Source organism: Oryzias latipes, chromosome 17, assembly GCF_053564925.1.
Source record: "Oryzias latipes strain Hd-rR chromosome 17, Olatipes_Hd-rR_3.1".
Classification (NCBI taxonomy): domain Eukaryota; kingdom Metazoa; phylum Chordata; class Actinopteri; order Beloniformes; family Adrianichthyidae; genus Oryzias; species Oryzias latipes.
In genome coordinates, this window is record NC_136253.1 from 23,675,132 (window position 1) to 23,691,949 (window position 16,818).

General features: G+C 39.7%; 1 protein-coding gene across 30 annotated transcripts in view; it reads left to right on the top strand.

Moving 5' to 3' along the window:
* ctnnd2b (catenin (cadherin-associated protein), delta 2b) overlaps nucleotides 1-16,818 on the top strand; it is a 199,455-nt gene that overhangs the window by 124,045 nt on the left and 58,592 nt on the right. For 21 of the 30 annotated variants that reach the window (XM_078935532.1, XM_078935531.1, XM_078935540.1 and 18 more), the window contains 6 exons: nucleotides 4,441-4,475; nucleotides 7,416-7,532; nucleotides 13,455-13,606; nucleotides 13,797-13,970; nucleotides 14,469-14,614; nucleotides 16,220-16,470. In XM_078935532.1, the coding sequence (XP_078791658.1) occupies nucleotides 4,441-4,475; nucleotides 7,416-7,532; nucleotides 13,455-13,606; nucleotides 13,797-13,970; nucleotides 14,469-14,614; nucleotides 16,220-16,470 (875 nt within the window). Of the gene's footprint in view, nucleotides 1-4,342; nucleotides 4,359-4,440; nucleotides 4,476-5,847; nucleotides 5,993-7,415; nucleotides 7,533-13,454; nucleotides 13,607-13,796; nucleotides 13,971-14,468; nucleotides 14,615-16,219; nucleotides 16,471-16,818 lie in introns of those variants that run through there. The other 9 variants (XM_078935533.1, XM_078935539.1, XM_078935557.1 and 6 more) reach the window with 3 other exon arrangements.

Sequence of the window (16,818 nt, forward strand, 5' to 3'; positions counted from 1 at the left end):
ATTAGTGCATGTACTTACAAATGGAAAAGACTTGGTGGGAAATATGACACAACCTGGGTCTAGGCTTTTTCTATCAGTTATATTCCGTTATATGAAAAAACTTGGTGTCAGATAATTCATGCTAAGCACAAACTGCAATTGATAATTTCTCCGTCATCATAACTTTTCAAAAAGTTGGGACTTCTGTATTTTGCAACTGATGCCACCCATATGCCACAACCAAATCAGAGTCCCTGATTGGCCAAATTAAACAGATATATAGAACCTGAAAACTGACTTAAAAACTTGCAAAGAGATGCACAAACACAAGTATTGAATGCAGAAGCTCGAAACGTGCATTTACGCACATTTACAGAGCAAGTGGTCACCTGAACGCGTGTCTCTGAGCCCGGCGTGAACGGAACATTTGGTGCACCGAACTATAAGGCAGCCAGACTTTATTAACTAGCTTAACAGTAACTCTAGGAACTTGTTTGTAACACGCTACACGTTAGCCATGTTAGAAGTGTCAGCCACGTTAGCGCATTTACAATACCTGTAATTCCTGACTTTGTTTGCAACATGTAAGAAAACAGACTGATACCACTAAAACAGACATTACTGTGAGTGTGCTAGCTCCCAACCTTGTTAGTAACACCTGAAAAAAAAACACAGTCAGACACAGCTACACATTAGCTGCGTTAGCATCTTCACAATATCACTTAACCAAACATTTTTACGTGGCACTGTGAACCTCTCAAAAGCATTTTTGTGTTTTTGTATGCCTTATAGCACGTAAAATGCGGTGCTTTCACCTAAGTTGTGTTACACATAAATCAGATATGTCATAATCTAATAGTCATGTTCTTGACTGTCTTTGAGAACATGTGGGTTCTATTTTGAATCTTTATTTAGCGTGGATATAACCATGTTTTCCTCCAGCCTGAAATGGAGCATCCTCTGTACTCCTCTTTATTCCACCTTCAGCCCTCTGTAAACACTTGATGCTAACAACACTTGGCCTCTTCCCTCACAGCGAACACCGTTTTATGTGCGAGCGCTCGACTTGCATTTAGTTTCCGCTTGCTCACATGAGTAAACAACAAACACTCAGCTCCACTAAAGCCAGACTCAACAGCAATATTTTGACACTAGCAAAAGCAGAAAACCTGCCCCGCTTTCTTGAAGACAACTATCAGCTTTAGTGCCACGTCTTGCCCGACTGCACACTGACTGCTGATAACAATCCTCATCCACGAGGTCCATTCAAAGTGTTTATCTGATGGAAACACAAAGACGTTTGGGTCCATTCTCTGCCTCCGTTCCACCATCATGAGATCTGTTTTCATGTTCTTGGGCTGAGCACATGTTTGCGCACATGTGGGGAGAATAATAACATGCATATCACAAAAGGGTTGCGGTGTTGCGGCAAAGCTTCACTTGCAAGTGCTGCTGCGGATTCACACGGAAACAGCATTTTCCCGTGTTCTGCAGACGTGCATTTTGTCCATGAGAATACATTTACACCAAAAAGATAACATTCTTAAATGAACATTCAAATATGCATTTACTTGAAATAAAAACATTCCTTGCTGTCCGCTTCATTTAGCCAACATTTATATGACAAGTTGGGGATTTTTTTAACAAACAAGGTCACCTGACTTCATCAGGCCACAAGTGTGCTGGAGCTTTTTGAGTTCCCCCATCTTAAAAAGATGGGCTACTCCTTTGTTACCCGGGCAGGGATTTTGGGATCGTTGCCTTGCTGAAAGACCCAGCCACGTTTCATCTTCAATGCCCCAATCTGAGGATACGTGGTTCCATTCATTCCATTCCTTTACAGAGATCAGTCATCCTGCTCCTTTTGCTGAAAAACAGCCCCAAAGTGGGAGGTTTCCACTCCCATGCTTTACTATTCGTATTGTGTTCTTTGGACGCAACACAGCATTTTTTCTTCTTCAAACACGACGAGTAGAGTTCTTATCAAAAATCTCTATTTTGGTTTCATCTGACCATAGGACATTCTCTGAGTCCTCTTCTGGATCATGCAAATGCTCTCTAGCAAAATTTAGACGGGCTTGAGCATGTACTGGCTTAAGCAAGGGACGCGTCTAGCACTGCTGGATTTGAGTACCTAGTGACGCAGTGTGTTACTGATGGTAGGTTTGTTACTCTGGTCCCAGCTCTCTGCAGGTCATTCATGAGGTCCCCCCATGTGCATCTGGGATTTTTGTTCACCGTTCCTGTGATCATTTTGATCTCACAGGGTGCGATTTTGTGGGGAGCCCTGGAGGGAGATATCAGTGGTATTGCATGTCTTCCATTTCCTAATAATTACTCCCACGGTTGATTTCTTCACACCAAGCTGCTTACCTATTGCAGATTCAGTCTTCCAACAATTTTGTTTCTGGTGTCCTTAGACAGCTCTTTGGTCTTGGCCATGGTGGAGTTTAGAGTGTGACTGTACGAGGTTGTGGACAGGTGTCTTTTATAGAGATGAAGTTACAGGTCTGTGAGAGCCAGAAATATGGCTCATTTGTAGTTGACCAAATACTTATTTTCCACCATAATTTACAAATAAATTCTTTAAAAATCCAACAATGTAATTTTCTGGATTTTGTTTTCTAACTTTGTCTCTCATAGATGAAAATGATGAAAATTCATATTTTTAAGTGGGAGAACTTGCACAATTGGCGCCTGACTAAATACATTTTTGCCCCACTGTATAACATATGGAAATATCCGAAAATATGCAGCTCTGGCTTCTAATTTTGACATTTATGATTAGCAACAAATGTTTAATTGAGATAAAGAACGTAAACAAGCTACACATCTCTATACAATTGAGGATAATGAGACTCGTTTGCTGGAATTCTTACAGCCTATGTAAAGCCGTGCATTTATATAAATGAAATAGTAATCCCCTGAAAAATAATTAAGCTCTCTAGGTGACAATGACGCTAAATTACATATCTGTAAAGACACATCAAGTAAAAAAAAGTTTAATTTCTTTTGCAGTGAGGTGTCTTTTACTTACTCTTTAAGTTAATAGGGTACATATGGAAGTTACACTGATGAGGAAAAGGTGGGATTTGGCCTTACAGTGAAAGCCTTGCTTCAATATTGCAGTCCTGCTCATACATGTTATTGTGCTTTGTGTAGCCAGTTAACTAAAATCCACCAGACTCTAGTTAAAGCTAGTTATAAGGGCCAAAGTTCATCTCAGAGGAAGTGCTAATGATGACAAGCAACATTAAGATGCAGAAAGTGTATATATGTATTCATATTTGATTTACAACAGAAAATAAACAAGAAAAAAACATAAATCAGTTCACTTCAGTGCATCTGCTGTCCATCCTCCAATAATGTTCATAAATGCAGTCCAAGAAGTTCAGTGTAAGCAAAGTTCATCGCATAAATCCATCATATCCACATATGTGGGTGTAGGTATGCTTCCTACCGCCCAGTCCAATGTTTCCAGCTTGGAATGGCCTGAATTCAAGGCCGAACAGCCTCTATCTTCGGTGGAACCTGGCCTGCACAGAACCAGCAATAACTAACATCTTTTTAATGGAAGAGGACATTTAAAGTAAAACACAAATTCCAGCAAATAAATAACTAAAGTTCAAAAAGATCGCGAGAGCTTTAGGTCATAGCTGCGGATGGGGCGAAGCTGCAAAGCATGTCAGGGTTACGTTTGTCAGGAGTTAGTTTATTTTCATTTTACTGCATTAACGTGTGTACTGCTCCCCAACAAAGAACCGAAAAATAAAAGGACAAGTGAATAAAAATGATGTAGCACCAAACAAAATTAAAGCACCAGTATGTAGTAGGCCTATAGGGAAAAAATATTTATTTGGTGATTTTATTTTTAGTTACTCTTAAGCTACATTCACACCACTCTCAGCAATAAGCATTTAACCTATTACTTCCAATAAAAAGTCTATAAAACGTGCATACACTTATGAGAGTCTAGCATGAGTCATCTATTTGAGGTTCATAAATTGCCAAGGTCTTTAAATTAAATTTGCACCAAAGTGTTCAGCTTCTTAGAAACTCCAACTATTTGTGTTGCCTTCTTTTGTGCTCCTGAGATTTGTTTCCGTTACAAGTTAACAATGAGTTATGGAGACACAACCTTGGCCAGCCAAAAATCTTATTTGAACCAATATAACAATGTGTGTTAAAATGTTTCTTATTGGCTTTCTGGAAGGCTGCCTGTACCTGTTCTACTGCACGATGTTCCCATCTGTAGACCTGCTGAGAATTAAAATATCTGGAACTGGGGACAAAAAGTTTTCAGACTAGTCAAGGGCATCAACACTTAGAAAACAAATGCCTGTGGGGGGATTGTTCCAGTTTTGGTAAAATAAAATCTGGTAAATAAGGCGCTGAAAGAAATGCTATACTCATATTTTTGACATTGCCCTAACTCATATTTTTTTCTGTTTTCTCTTGCAGCTCAGCCGAAGAAAAGTTTCGCTGGAACAATCAAGGTAATTTTCATTCAAAACACTCTGTAACACTAATTTTGGGGTGTGTTCAGACTGGAATAGTCTGTTGGTCCGGACCCAATCCACTTAATTTGGTCTGGATCGAGTCCTGGACCTTGTGTTTGTTGTCATCTAGACTGTTCTGTTACGAACCAAAGTTTGTAAACAAAAGCATGTGACTAAAGATCTCTTCAGTCATTGGACAAGAAATACGAGGGCAGGCCAAAGCATGTCCCACGCTTTGCAATCTTTCTTGGGATAATTCACTCATTCAGACTTTAGATTTCACTGACCCATTTTGAACGTCTGTATAAGCATTAGGCACAAGTCTTTTTACTTGCTGTTTTGGTACGGCAGAGGCATGCTGCAAGGTGGTTACTGAGGAGACGACGGCTAAGAAGGTTCCCTTATATGTGTTTAGGACTTATAGATTGACGGTAAAACAGTAGGAATCAATGCATATCACCTTAAAAGTTGTTCTAAAGTGGCATTCATCCAACCGCATTTCAAAGAGTCGCTGTGTTTTACCGTCATGGTTTCTTCCATTCTATTCCTAAAACCAACTTGAAATACGTGTATTCCGACTGAAAAATTGTTCCGGATTATCGGGGGGAAAAGATGGAAAACCAAATGTCTCCAGCCTGAACACACTCTTGGATTTCTAACTAATTCAGCACGGTTTTGGGCGCAATACCGTCATTAGATAATGTGCTTGATCCACAACTCATAACCTGTATTTCATCCAGGATAAAAAGCAATATTTGCAATTATATGCATTAATAGCAACATTTAATTGCATGCAGATCAACTTTGCCCAGAATTACCTTCAGAAACTCCACTGCTGTTCCCATTGTGAAGGTCTTTCTCCATGCCTCAACATCAGTAATCGATGAATCTTTAGATGGTTTAAAAGTCAAATACAAACACCTCTTAACCACCGCTCAAAAATGAAGTGTGACAGCCTCTGAGTTAGAATAAAAGCAGCGGCCAAGAGGCTGCATTCACCCTTGCTTTGTCAGACAGACTAGGACCTATACGATGTTGACGGATGATTGATCATCTCAGTGCAGAGTTGGTGATCTAAGCCAACAAAGAGGTGGCTAACACAACAAAGTTTTAGTCAAGAATATCCCTTTTCAATGGCGATCTAGCAGGACTGCTCTGCTTAAGTCGCAACAGAGAAAGCCTTCATCGCTGCAATCAAACCTTTGGATCGCATCAATCACAAATCTCTAAAAACTCAATACGTATGACAATCAACGGATGACCTTTAGCCTTTTTTTGTCATAAAGTGGAGAGTAAATCCAAGTTAGCGCCAGTCAACCCCCTAGATTTGATTTTTTTTTATCATCATTAATTCATTTATTCATCTTCTAAATCTGTTTTGTCCCTTTCGTGGTCACGGGGCTGCCGGATCCTATCCCGGCCACTCATGGGCGAAGGCAGGGGACATCCTGGACAGGTCGCCAGTCTGTCGCAGGGCCCATCATCATCATCAGTCTGCAAATACATCAGTGAACGTAAATAAAATAGGCCTCCTAAATCCTCTCACTGAAGCTGCTACTACTACTGTTTCTGTCTCAATCTCTGTAAGAGATTAATGTTGCTCCTCAGAGTCATTTGTAAGCTTTTATCCATCTTGGCAGCTCTTTCTGACTGGAAGACACTGGCATGTTATCAGCATGTCTGACAGACAAATGACTGAGATCTCTAAATACAATGTGGAGCCCAATCCCGCAAGATTTGCTTGTTGGATTATTATGTTTTTTTCCCCTCCTTTGCCTGGAAGGTTTAGCTTTGCTTATGATGAGACATGCAAGGAACCACTTTTTTTGAAGCCAGTTAGTTTTTCATTTTTGTTTTTGTTTGTAAGATTGAGAGATTCATCCAAGGTGGGTTGCAGTATTAGGTATTTTTTGAAAAAAAAAAAAAACAACACATTGCTACATTCACACCAGGCATGTGACGCTCGTTCAAGAACCTTTAGCACATAGTGATGACAATGGACTGTCGCTACTCAATACTAGTGCATGTGTTTACACTCAAAAGAGGCTTGGCGCAAAAAATGGCGAAGCTGAGTAAATCTTGCAAATTTTGCTCCAGGCTTTTTTTTTTCTAAAATCGTTTTCAATCTTAGAAATTTATGTAGTGATGCATGAACGCGAGAGTTCTAAATCTGGAAGCCTGAAACGTGCATTAAAGCTAGTTTACATAGACTTTCATTGAAAGAGTTTATTTGACCGCGTATTGCCAAGGCCAGTGTAAACTAAGCTTGACTCTGCAGTTTCAATCTGTCATTCATGAAGTCATCCAAATTTTCTGGTTTAGATGTGTCATTTGGTTTGTGTTTAACTGACAGGGCAGAGCCAAGGAGGGCAGCTTAAAACGTGATCCCCTTAAATTACATGTTTTATGAATTTTTACATATTTTTTTACGTATGCATAAAAAGTTGTTTCTGCCCTTCTCATTTGCCACCCCTCCAAAGTCCCCCCCCCCCTGCCTTTATAAAATCCTCCAGTTCTGCCACTGTTGCCCGATCAGACATTAACCTACCAACAAAAAACTAACAGTAAAGTTCATAAATAATACCAAAAACACCAAAGCAAGTCATTTAAAATATTTCAAAACTTCTTGTTCCCACAAATGACATAGTGTCAACAGATGTGTTGCATTGTTACAGCGCCCTCTGTTGGCTGTAGTAAACATGATGGATGACCACTTTCTTTTTCTTTAAGCAGGGGTAAACTGGCTCTGGTTGTCCATCACAACACTCACAATGTCTCATGTCTCTAATGTCAACTTTAAGAGAAGGCATGAAGAATGAAAGTCATTGAAAACACATTTATGGGCTTTGTTTGTTGGCTGCAGTAAAGGCACGTGCAGGGATGGTTTGTATTCAGAAGATGAAACCTTATTCTTTGCGTTTTTTTGTGCATGTTCAGACGGCCAGAAAGACATAGAGGAGGAGTTGACGACTGGCTTGGAACTGGTGGACTCGTGCATCAGATCGCTCCAGGAATCTGGCATCTTGGACTCACAGGACACCTCTACAGGAGACAGTAAGCTTTTCTTAATACTTCTTGCCCCTTAAAGTTGAACTGTCACTGTATTGGAAATCTCATCAGTAACTCTCCAGCATTAAAACATGAGTTGCTTCATTTCTTGCCGGTAACCCCAGACACGGTGTCCTCCAGGCTAAGAAATTGACTCTTTACTCTAAGGTACCATTGTTGACTTCAAAAGCTACCTACCTACCTCTATGGGGAGGCACTTAACTCATTTTATACATGACTGTGAAGAGACAAAGAAGTAGCAACAAATGCTCTCGTCCAGGTCATTGCTGTCAAAATCATTGTATATTTCAGCAGGACAATATTAGACTTACACAGCGTTCACAACCAGATCCTTCAACTAAAAATGTCAAAGGACAAATTCTTCAACAGATGGAAACCTACATCAAAACTCCAGAAACGCATAACCTAAATGTCCAAATATCTTCAAGTTGTACTGAAAACAAGAGCAGATGCTACATCACCCATGTCATCTGTCCACCCCAACAATTTAGAGATTTGTATAGGCCTCATGAGTGTACATGTTCTAAAGTTAAGCCTTAGTCATATGCACCCTTGTTAGGGTATTGACCCGTGTGGGTGCTGCAGGTTTTGAGTTGTCCGGGACTGTGGGGGGTCGTAGAAAGGGGCAGACGCATCTTAAAGGGAACTCAGTTATGTCTTGCAGTTGCCTTGAGGCTTGTGTGGTCACATGATAAAAATTGTACGATTGTCGTACATGTGGTAAATGTATCGTGCAAAGATAATGTAAGTTACACACACAATGACCCATGGGTGACGCTGTCATACTCTAGCTGCTGTACTCCAGTCAGAAGTATGGTGCATGGACTACCTTATTGACCGCTACAGTACGGCCTGTCGCCTGCAGCATGCTCGTAGAAAAAATGTCCATGAACGATGACTTTGATATGCGGGCCTCCTGCATGGAAGTTTGCCCATTTTGCACCCTCAGAAAGTTCATTTCCACATGCAAAGGTAGTTGTGACTAAGGCTTTAACCATTTAGTATATTTATTTATTTTTCTGTTTCAAATAGAAGCCAAAAATCCTGGTTTTAAATTGTTATCTGGGTCAAAAATTCAGATTGTTTTTGTGTAATTTCAAATCAAAAATGTTTAGACTATCAACAGTCCTACTGAATAAAATGTTTTTGTATGTATTTGTACCTTATTATTTGTTCCATCCAGTTGTTTTTCCAACATTTTTTATCCATCTTGAAGTATTCCTGTTCCAGTTTTATTGCTCAGACAGTTAGGAAAGAATGCTTGGAAGAGGACCAATCAAATGCAACAAAAGTTGCCAAAATGAATGTTCCCACAGTGCTTTAATCTCAAGGTCTTGGATGACTGACTTGTTAAATTTTTGTGGATTCACACACAGCGACTCCCAATACCAGCTTCCATAGCAAGACTATCAAGCAGCTTGTTTAAGAATAAGCCCTCGAGACCACTTTGTGTGCTCAATGATTGTTTTTTTTCGCAAACCTATCAACACTTAGATGCCCACAAACGTTGTTTTTTTTCCCTTCAGATTTTAATCCAATCTGTGAAACTGTCGAACAGCAGCAACTTTAAGAACGACAACTCTCTGGATGGTCTTGAACTGCAGATGTATTTGGGTTCTTTTATTGAAAACATCTTTCTTTTCCATCGTTTCTCCCCGCTGCTACTTTACACGCAGCATTGTGACATGTTGCCACCCTAACCACATTAAGTGGAGCATCACGAAGTTGAATCGGAAAACATCAAAACCCCTTCAGAGGCGTCGTTTTTAAAAATCCAGAGTGCAAATTTGCTGCTAAAAAGAGCTCGTCGTCATCCTAAACTACTCCATGTGCCTCACTGCTCCACTCTGATCTTTCCACACACAGTTGCAGAGTTGATACCCGTGTCGTTGCGACACCCGACCCCATGGGAGAGCGGTTGCTGTCACACATGCACAGTAGTTTGATATGCTAATCCATCCTCGCTGAGATGTCAGCTGGCCTGCTGTTCACAGTGCAGAGAGAGGCTGCACACGAACATGCAACAATGCACGCTGCAAAATACGCTAAACTGGCCTGCCTACACTGGCAGGTATTTGTAATTAATGTATATGTCTATATATGTCTGAGCACATTCGCTGCATATGCATCAGTAACACCAACGTGCCTGTGAAGTGAGGAGCTGCAAATCTTTTTGATATTTATAATGTTGGTGCAACGGTTATATAACTAACCACCTGACAGATACCAGGAATGATGGAAAGGGGAAGCGAATTGAAAAAAAGAGATAAAGGATGAAAGGAGAGAAGACTGGTCAGTTTCAAGGAGTAAAAAATGAATCATTGTTTTCACTTGTTACTTGATTAGTAGGTTTGAAAAAAATGTTTTTTTTGCATGACTTTTTGCTAAATGACTGAGTACATAAATGTTTCAGAATTGTAAAAATTGTCTGATTTATAAGTCACTCTGGAGTATAAGTCATTTGCGTCTGAACGATGGCGCTTTCAGCTGTACTTCTGTATCTCTGAGACCCAGTTTGATGACCTTGTCCGAGGAGAAATACAAAATTATAATAATATAAAAATCCTGATGCAAATAAGGAAAATAACATGACATTCAGGAAAAGAACGACCAGATTCTCCTCCATGTTTGTTTTGAATGACGCTTCTTCACTGAGTAGCAAATACAGATACACACACCTACTAATGGTTGTTACTGAGAACCAACAGCTAAAGGACAACTGGTTTTTGGTAAGAAAATAATGAATATATGAGCCAATAGTTATTTTTGAAAAAAATCCTATTTAAATTGCTCCTTAGTATAAGTAAGCAAAACCGGTCAAACTATGCAAAAAACAGCGACTTATACTTCAAAAAATTCCGTAATCTGAAAACCTGCTAAAGTCAGTCACAATTATCCTCCTAATTTTCAATATATTTTTTTTTACTTGCATGCTAGCAAAAACCCTTTGCAAAAAAAATAAAAAATTGCAAAGGGATATATACTTTTTTTTTTCTTTCTAACTTGTCCTGTCCAACAACTGAGCAAACAGATGAGAGCCTCTTGTGTTGGACATGTTTTACTTTTACAACAGGGATAATTCACTTTACTCCACCATCCCAGATGCCAACTGGGTTGACAGACAACATCAGCTTTGTTGGTAGAATCAAAAAAAAAAAAAAAGATTCAGGTTAAACATTGTTGTTTGATATGTAAACATATGTCCAACACTGAATGTATGCAAGCATTAAACCTAAATTAAAGCTAAATCAGGATGCAAATGCACCCGCATTGTGCACAGAAATCAGCACCCAGGCGGTAATGCCGCTGAGAAGATTAGCGAGGCATAGCAGCGGAATATAGCGAGGGTCCCCGTGCCTCATGCTGCTTCATGCCAGCAATGCTTGCCAGCGTGCATGTTAATCTGTGCGCATCAGTCGATTCAGTATTCATGTGCGCAGTGTGTGCACTTCTATGTGCAGACTGGCAGCGCCTGTGGTAGCTATCTGGAAAAGACAGCTGATAAAATATTAAGACGTGTTGATCGACTTGTGAAGAGAAAGAAAGGAAAAAAAAACACTTAACTTTGAGAGTGTGACGGAGGAATGAACGGACGAGAGCGAGCCAGTATCTGGGTCAGAATGCGCACGACTGCATCAGATACAGGTATGTGCAGATGTGCGGTCTGCTAACGCATGAAATCACATTGCAGAGGTGAGCCAAGCACGAGTGAATTTGTGAGAATTCAGAGCTCTGCAGAAATAACAACACAAAGACTCGGGGCTTCTTATAGCAGCTGATCTCCTTTGCTTGCATTAGAAGGAATCGATTAAAGGCCCACTTCGATGAAAATTGTGTTTTTGGTGTTTTTAACAGGTTCTTGTGGCATTCTTTTTGATGATGGAGGACATTTGTTAAAAAAATTAAGCTCAAAATGGCATTTCTGAGTTTTTGTTTATCCAAATCATAATGTTGCAATAATTTGGCAACTTTATTCTGAAATTTTACAACCATTTCCTCACATATATAGTTTTTTTATGGTGACCCTTGTACAAGGGAACTTTAGGAGGAAACATGTAGTTAAAAGAAGGAAAAAATGGCAGAATACAATAGTTCCACTCCCGTTCCGCTCCATGTCTGTTGAGGCAATTTTTTAATGAACCACTGCCGCTCTGCAGAAACTATGAAATTTCTGCATTGAAACTAAAGAGGAAAAAATAACATAGTTTGTGGTTGACATAAAAATAATTCATCTTTTCACAAATTTTCGTTTGTTTAAATTTATAAATGTCCCTTCTCTTAATTTCTATGAACGGTTCTTGTAAACTGACACTCTAACTAGCCGTGTTCACCTTCACTCTTGCACCCACAAACACAAGAACCACATTGTGTAGCTCATTGAATGTAAACTGGGTTACAAAATGCCTTAAAGGCCACAAACAAAGTGAGTCTTTACACAAAGACACAAAGAGGGGAGTCTTAACTCTCTGATGTGCTACGTTTACACACCCGTTCTAACACACAATATGGCTTTAAAATGAGACCAATCAATTCCTGCTGAAATGTTTCTTTCTGGTTTCTTGCCTTTGAAACAGCTTTTTCTTTAATTATTTAATTGTATTGCTTTACCTTTTGGAGCTGCATCTCTGAAATGAGGGGGAAACCATTTTTGTAGAAACTAGGTATATTTCTTTCCAAAAAAAAAAACTAAAAAGAATAAATAAATAAACTTAACAAAGAAACCTATTTGAGACCAGAATGTGCGTCATTTTTTTTCTTTTTTGGTTACGTTTTTACCTTGGTAGTCTCTGAAATTGCATGGGAGCCGGTTTAGCTCGTGCCTTCCGTCCGTGAATCCCAGGTTCGAATCCAGGCTGCTCCCTGTTCCTTTCTCTGCTTCTGTGCCGGTCCCAAGCCCGGTTGCTTTGAGTGGGTTGCGTCAGGAAGGGCACCCGGCATAAAACATTGTCAAGTTTACCATGTGACACGTTCGCTGCGGCGACCCCTGATGGGAAAAGCCGATAGAGAAACAACAACTGACATTCACAGTATCTGAATTTGGATAAGTACATTTCATGTTACTGAAAGGTGTTTCCTAAAGAAGCTACTTTGTGTCTTTAACCAAACCAAGGAGTCTCATTTGACTATAAGCTTTAGGGCAGTTTTTGTTAAAGACCCACTCCAGTGAAGCTGGTGTTTTTAATATGTTCTTATGGGATTTTTTGGTGATGGAGGAAATATGTAAAGAAATTAAGCTTAGTTTTGCATTTCTATACATTTCTTTATTCAAATAGTTATTAACGAGGAGCAGACAAAAAAATACAATTTAAAAAACAGACAGAAAATACAATGGCTGTCCCTGTTCTGCTCCATTCTTATGCATCTGCTTGCAGACAAATAGATTCATGTCTGTCTTTTTCATTTTTCCTTTTCCGAGTTGATATCCAGCTCAAAACTCTACGGCTGGATAGCCATAACATTGCTCGCCATTTTTGTTTCACCAGTAATGTTAGAAAGGGTGTGTAAGGGGCTGTAAGCTAGTGGGAGAGCGTGAAAACAAATCAAAAGATGATCAGAGTGGGTCTGTAAAAGAAAAAACACAGACAGATGAATCTGAATCGATAAAAGCATGCTTTCAGAAACATGTTTCATGTTTCAGAATTGTTCATGTGTCAGAATTGTTACAGCTTTAGTACTTTTTTCATTCATCATTTCACAACATCAAAATCACCTTTAAAATTTGACCCTGGCAGCATGTGGTGGCAGTATCATGATGTGGCATTGTTTCAACTGGCAAAGCCTGAGAAAGATTCCACTTCAAATCTGATGTTTTTTTTTATTTTATTTTTTTAACAATAAACACTTTTTTTCCTGCTGTGCGATCACCTGTTATTCCTATTTTAAGTCCTGTTCTTTTTCTCCCACTAGGACAAGGCCTACTGTCCCAAAGTGCATTGCAGCTTAACAGCCAGGATGTCTATGCAGCAGCTGGTTACCATAGCAATCAAGGGTTGACTCTTGGGGAAACAGCAGCAGCTCGAAGCGGGCAGATCGGAGGGGCAATTCACAGCTATAACCAGGTGCACTACTTTTTCATCCACACTTCCTATTGTCATCTGTTTAACCTTTTGCCATAGTATGCGCTTTGTCCCCGGGAATTGGATGATATTCTGAAGTCCATCCTGTCACACTGTATCTTCATTTTTATTTTCCTTGTGCTCCTCACTTCCCCTTCTCTGTCTTGTTTTTTCTACACTCCACCGTCTCTAGGTGACATCCAGCCGTGCAGCTGCTCACTTCATGGGCACAGACTCACCTGCTCAGGCCCAGAGAGACTCAATTGCCCAGCAGGCTCTTGGCGGCCCCTTTCAGATGCCCATGGAAGCTGGATCTGGACCTTCTGGGCCATCCATGTATTATTCCTGTGCCACGTTGCCTGCACAGGTACAAACCCCTGTGGACGCTGATGTAATTCCTCTGCAAATGACCCTGCATTAGCTGTATGACAGAGCAGAAACCCAAAAACTCAGACAGAGAAACTCATCATTCCACCTTAAATGTTAATGAATAGAATAAAAAAAAGTTAAGTTTTTGATAGTTTTGTAGCTTGAAATTAAGGATTTTTAATACTATTTTCAACTTTTTGAAGCATAAAACCCAAAATATATGCTTAAAATCCCACGAGAACTTTATTTGGCGACCTTCAGTTGCATTTCATTTTCACTCGGTTTCTAAAAGTTATCGCCTCATGTTCCTTTTAATAACCCTCACTACTATATCAGGGCGCTATCAGAGATTAAAGTTTCTGCTCTCTGGTTTTTCACCCCCAGTGGGAGTTGTTCATATCACTCCAAATAATGAAATTAATCTGATGAGATGATGAATTTTTAAACTGGCCTTCATTCCCTTTTAATGGAGTACAAATTGCACTCTGTCTTATAGCGTGTGAGCTCCCCTCTGCAGGCGGTGGGCTCCCCCACAAAGCTGCAGCGCTTAGGCTCAGCTTCCGCCGACATGCCCAGCTATGCCACGCTACAGAGAGTGTCTTCACCCAAACAGTCCCCCAGCCGACTCGCCAAATCGTACAGGTTAGTACAGAGATGGTTCCGTCTTTATGTTACACTAATCATATTAAGGCCGTGTCACACAGCCACTACGTAAATTTTGAAATGTCGGTCTTTCATGATCCATGCATGATAAATGTAATTCCTGAGTGTTTCTTGTGTTTGATGATGTGCGCAGATTTAAACTGTGTCCACTGCTGCCTGAATATAATTTTATTTGGGAATGAGACAAATGACAATGTCTAGCCAAAAACACACAACTCTAAGAGCTACCAAGCAGCACAGCAGAAACATTTACAACTGCTGACGCAACCAACTCCACTACTGCTGTTAATCCTCCTGTGGCCTGCTTGTCTAATCATCTTCTGAGGTTTTTCTGACAACTGGATTTTTGAGTGTTCCTCACATGAAACAATGCAAAATGAAGTGAATTCATTTTTTAGAAGCGGGGGGGGGGGGGGGGGGGTAAACAGTTTCAAATTTATACTTGGAAATGTGTCAAATTCTGATTTCAATCTTAAGACCATGTCTATTGTAAACATATAAAGCAGCATGCTATAGCAGAGTTTCTTGAAGGTCTCCTTTTGAGAGCTAGATTGGTGTTATTATCATTTAAGGAGCACAATTACTGCTCTATTCTCAGTTCATCAACAGTACATGAAAAATGCACCAATATGAGACAAACTCCTTAATGAGAACAGCAGACTGTTGGTGGGCCAATCTTTACTAACTCATGCTGGGTAACCAAATGTGGTTCCAACCCACAGAATTCTGCTTTAGTTTTCAAGCTGAAACCCCAAGTTCCCTGCAATATCCAATAACTTGGTTAAAAAAAAAAAAAAAACACTTTTTAGTATCGTACAAAATTGGAGTTATTTCTTTTTTTTTCTACAAGAAATGGTCACCAAGATTTACTGCATCTTCTGCACTACATGGCAAGCCAAAATAGAAGGAAGAATAGTAGGATAAAAGACTCAGAGATAAAAGTCAGTCAGGCAGACTTTATTGTCTGCATTCATTGTAGAACTTGTTTGTGACCTGCTAAATATTAGCTACATCAGCATATTCATCTGTAACTACCAACCTTGTTTGCCACAAATAAAAAATAGACAGTACTGGTAAAACAAATAATACTGTGATTACGCTAACTTCCAACTTTTTTAGAGTCGTCAAAAAAAAAAAAAAACAGCCTGAGACGGCTAAATGTTAGCCGCATAATCGCATTTACAAAAACACCCAATCAAATATTTTAACAGAGCGCGTTGCTTTCAAAATTGCTTTGACATCAGTAAAAAAAAAAAGAAGAAGGCTTTTAAGTGCACCGTATAGTGAGTAAAATATTAGCCTAAATCTGGATTTTGTTGGTACTTCCTGTACCATCTACAAATATGGAAGATTTAAAACTAAACTAAGTGAAGGTTTACCTTCTGAACCAGGAACTCAAATTATTTTTTTTTACTGATATATGATTATTTCTTCAGTATTTCCCTAAAGCCAATCTTTTGTGAAGTTCCTACACAGGTTTAGCTCTCTTAATGAACTCTTCACCCACTCGCTTCTCCATTCCTTTTTATAGTTTGCAATTAAGTCTTCTCATTAGAGATTCTTACTCTTGAATCTTTCCTGTAGCACCTCATCGCCCATCAACATGGTCGCATCGGGTGCCGCGGGGTCGTCTTCACCCCTCCCCGTAGCCAGCTCCCCCGGGGCAAACCACAGCTCTTCACCTATCCACCAGCTCAGCTCAGCAGTGGGAAGCTATGCCACCCTGTCTCCCACAAAGCGTATGCTGCATCACATTGGAGCAGAGAGCTACAAGATTTCCCACGAGCTTTACGCCAACGCAACCCTGCAAAGGCCTGGTAGCCTGGCAGGTAGAGGTTAAGACACTTTAATTACTACTCTTATGTGTCCTTTTGTGAAAGTTTTCCTTTTTGGGGTTTCTTGTTTATGCTTTGTTATGTATTCGTGGCACATTTGCTTTCTACATCAAGTTTGAGGCTTAATTTTTTTTTTTTTTTTTTTGCAGAGCCAAATTGGCATTTTCTAAATGTATTTTTCCAGCAGCTTATTCCATTAACAAAAAGGTAATTTCTGTTCAATGGAAGTAGTATTATTAGTTAGGGCCCCAGGGGTTGTTCACTCCATGTATTTTAAAATAGCAAATTTAACATCCGTGGACCCACCCTCCTTAAATTATAAATACGTTACAGCTTTTAGTTCAAAGC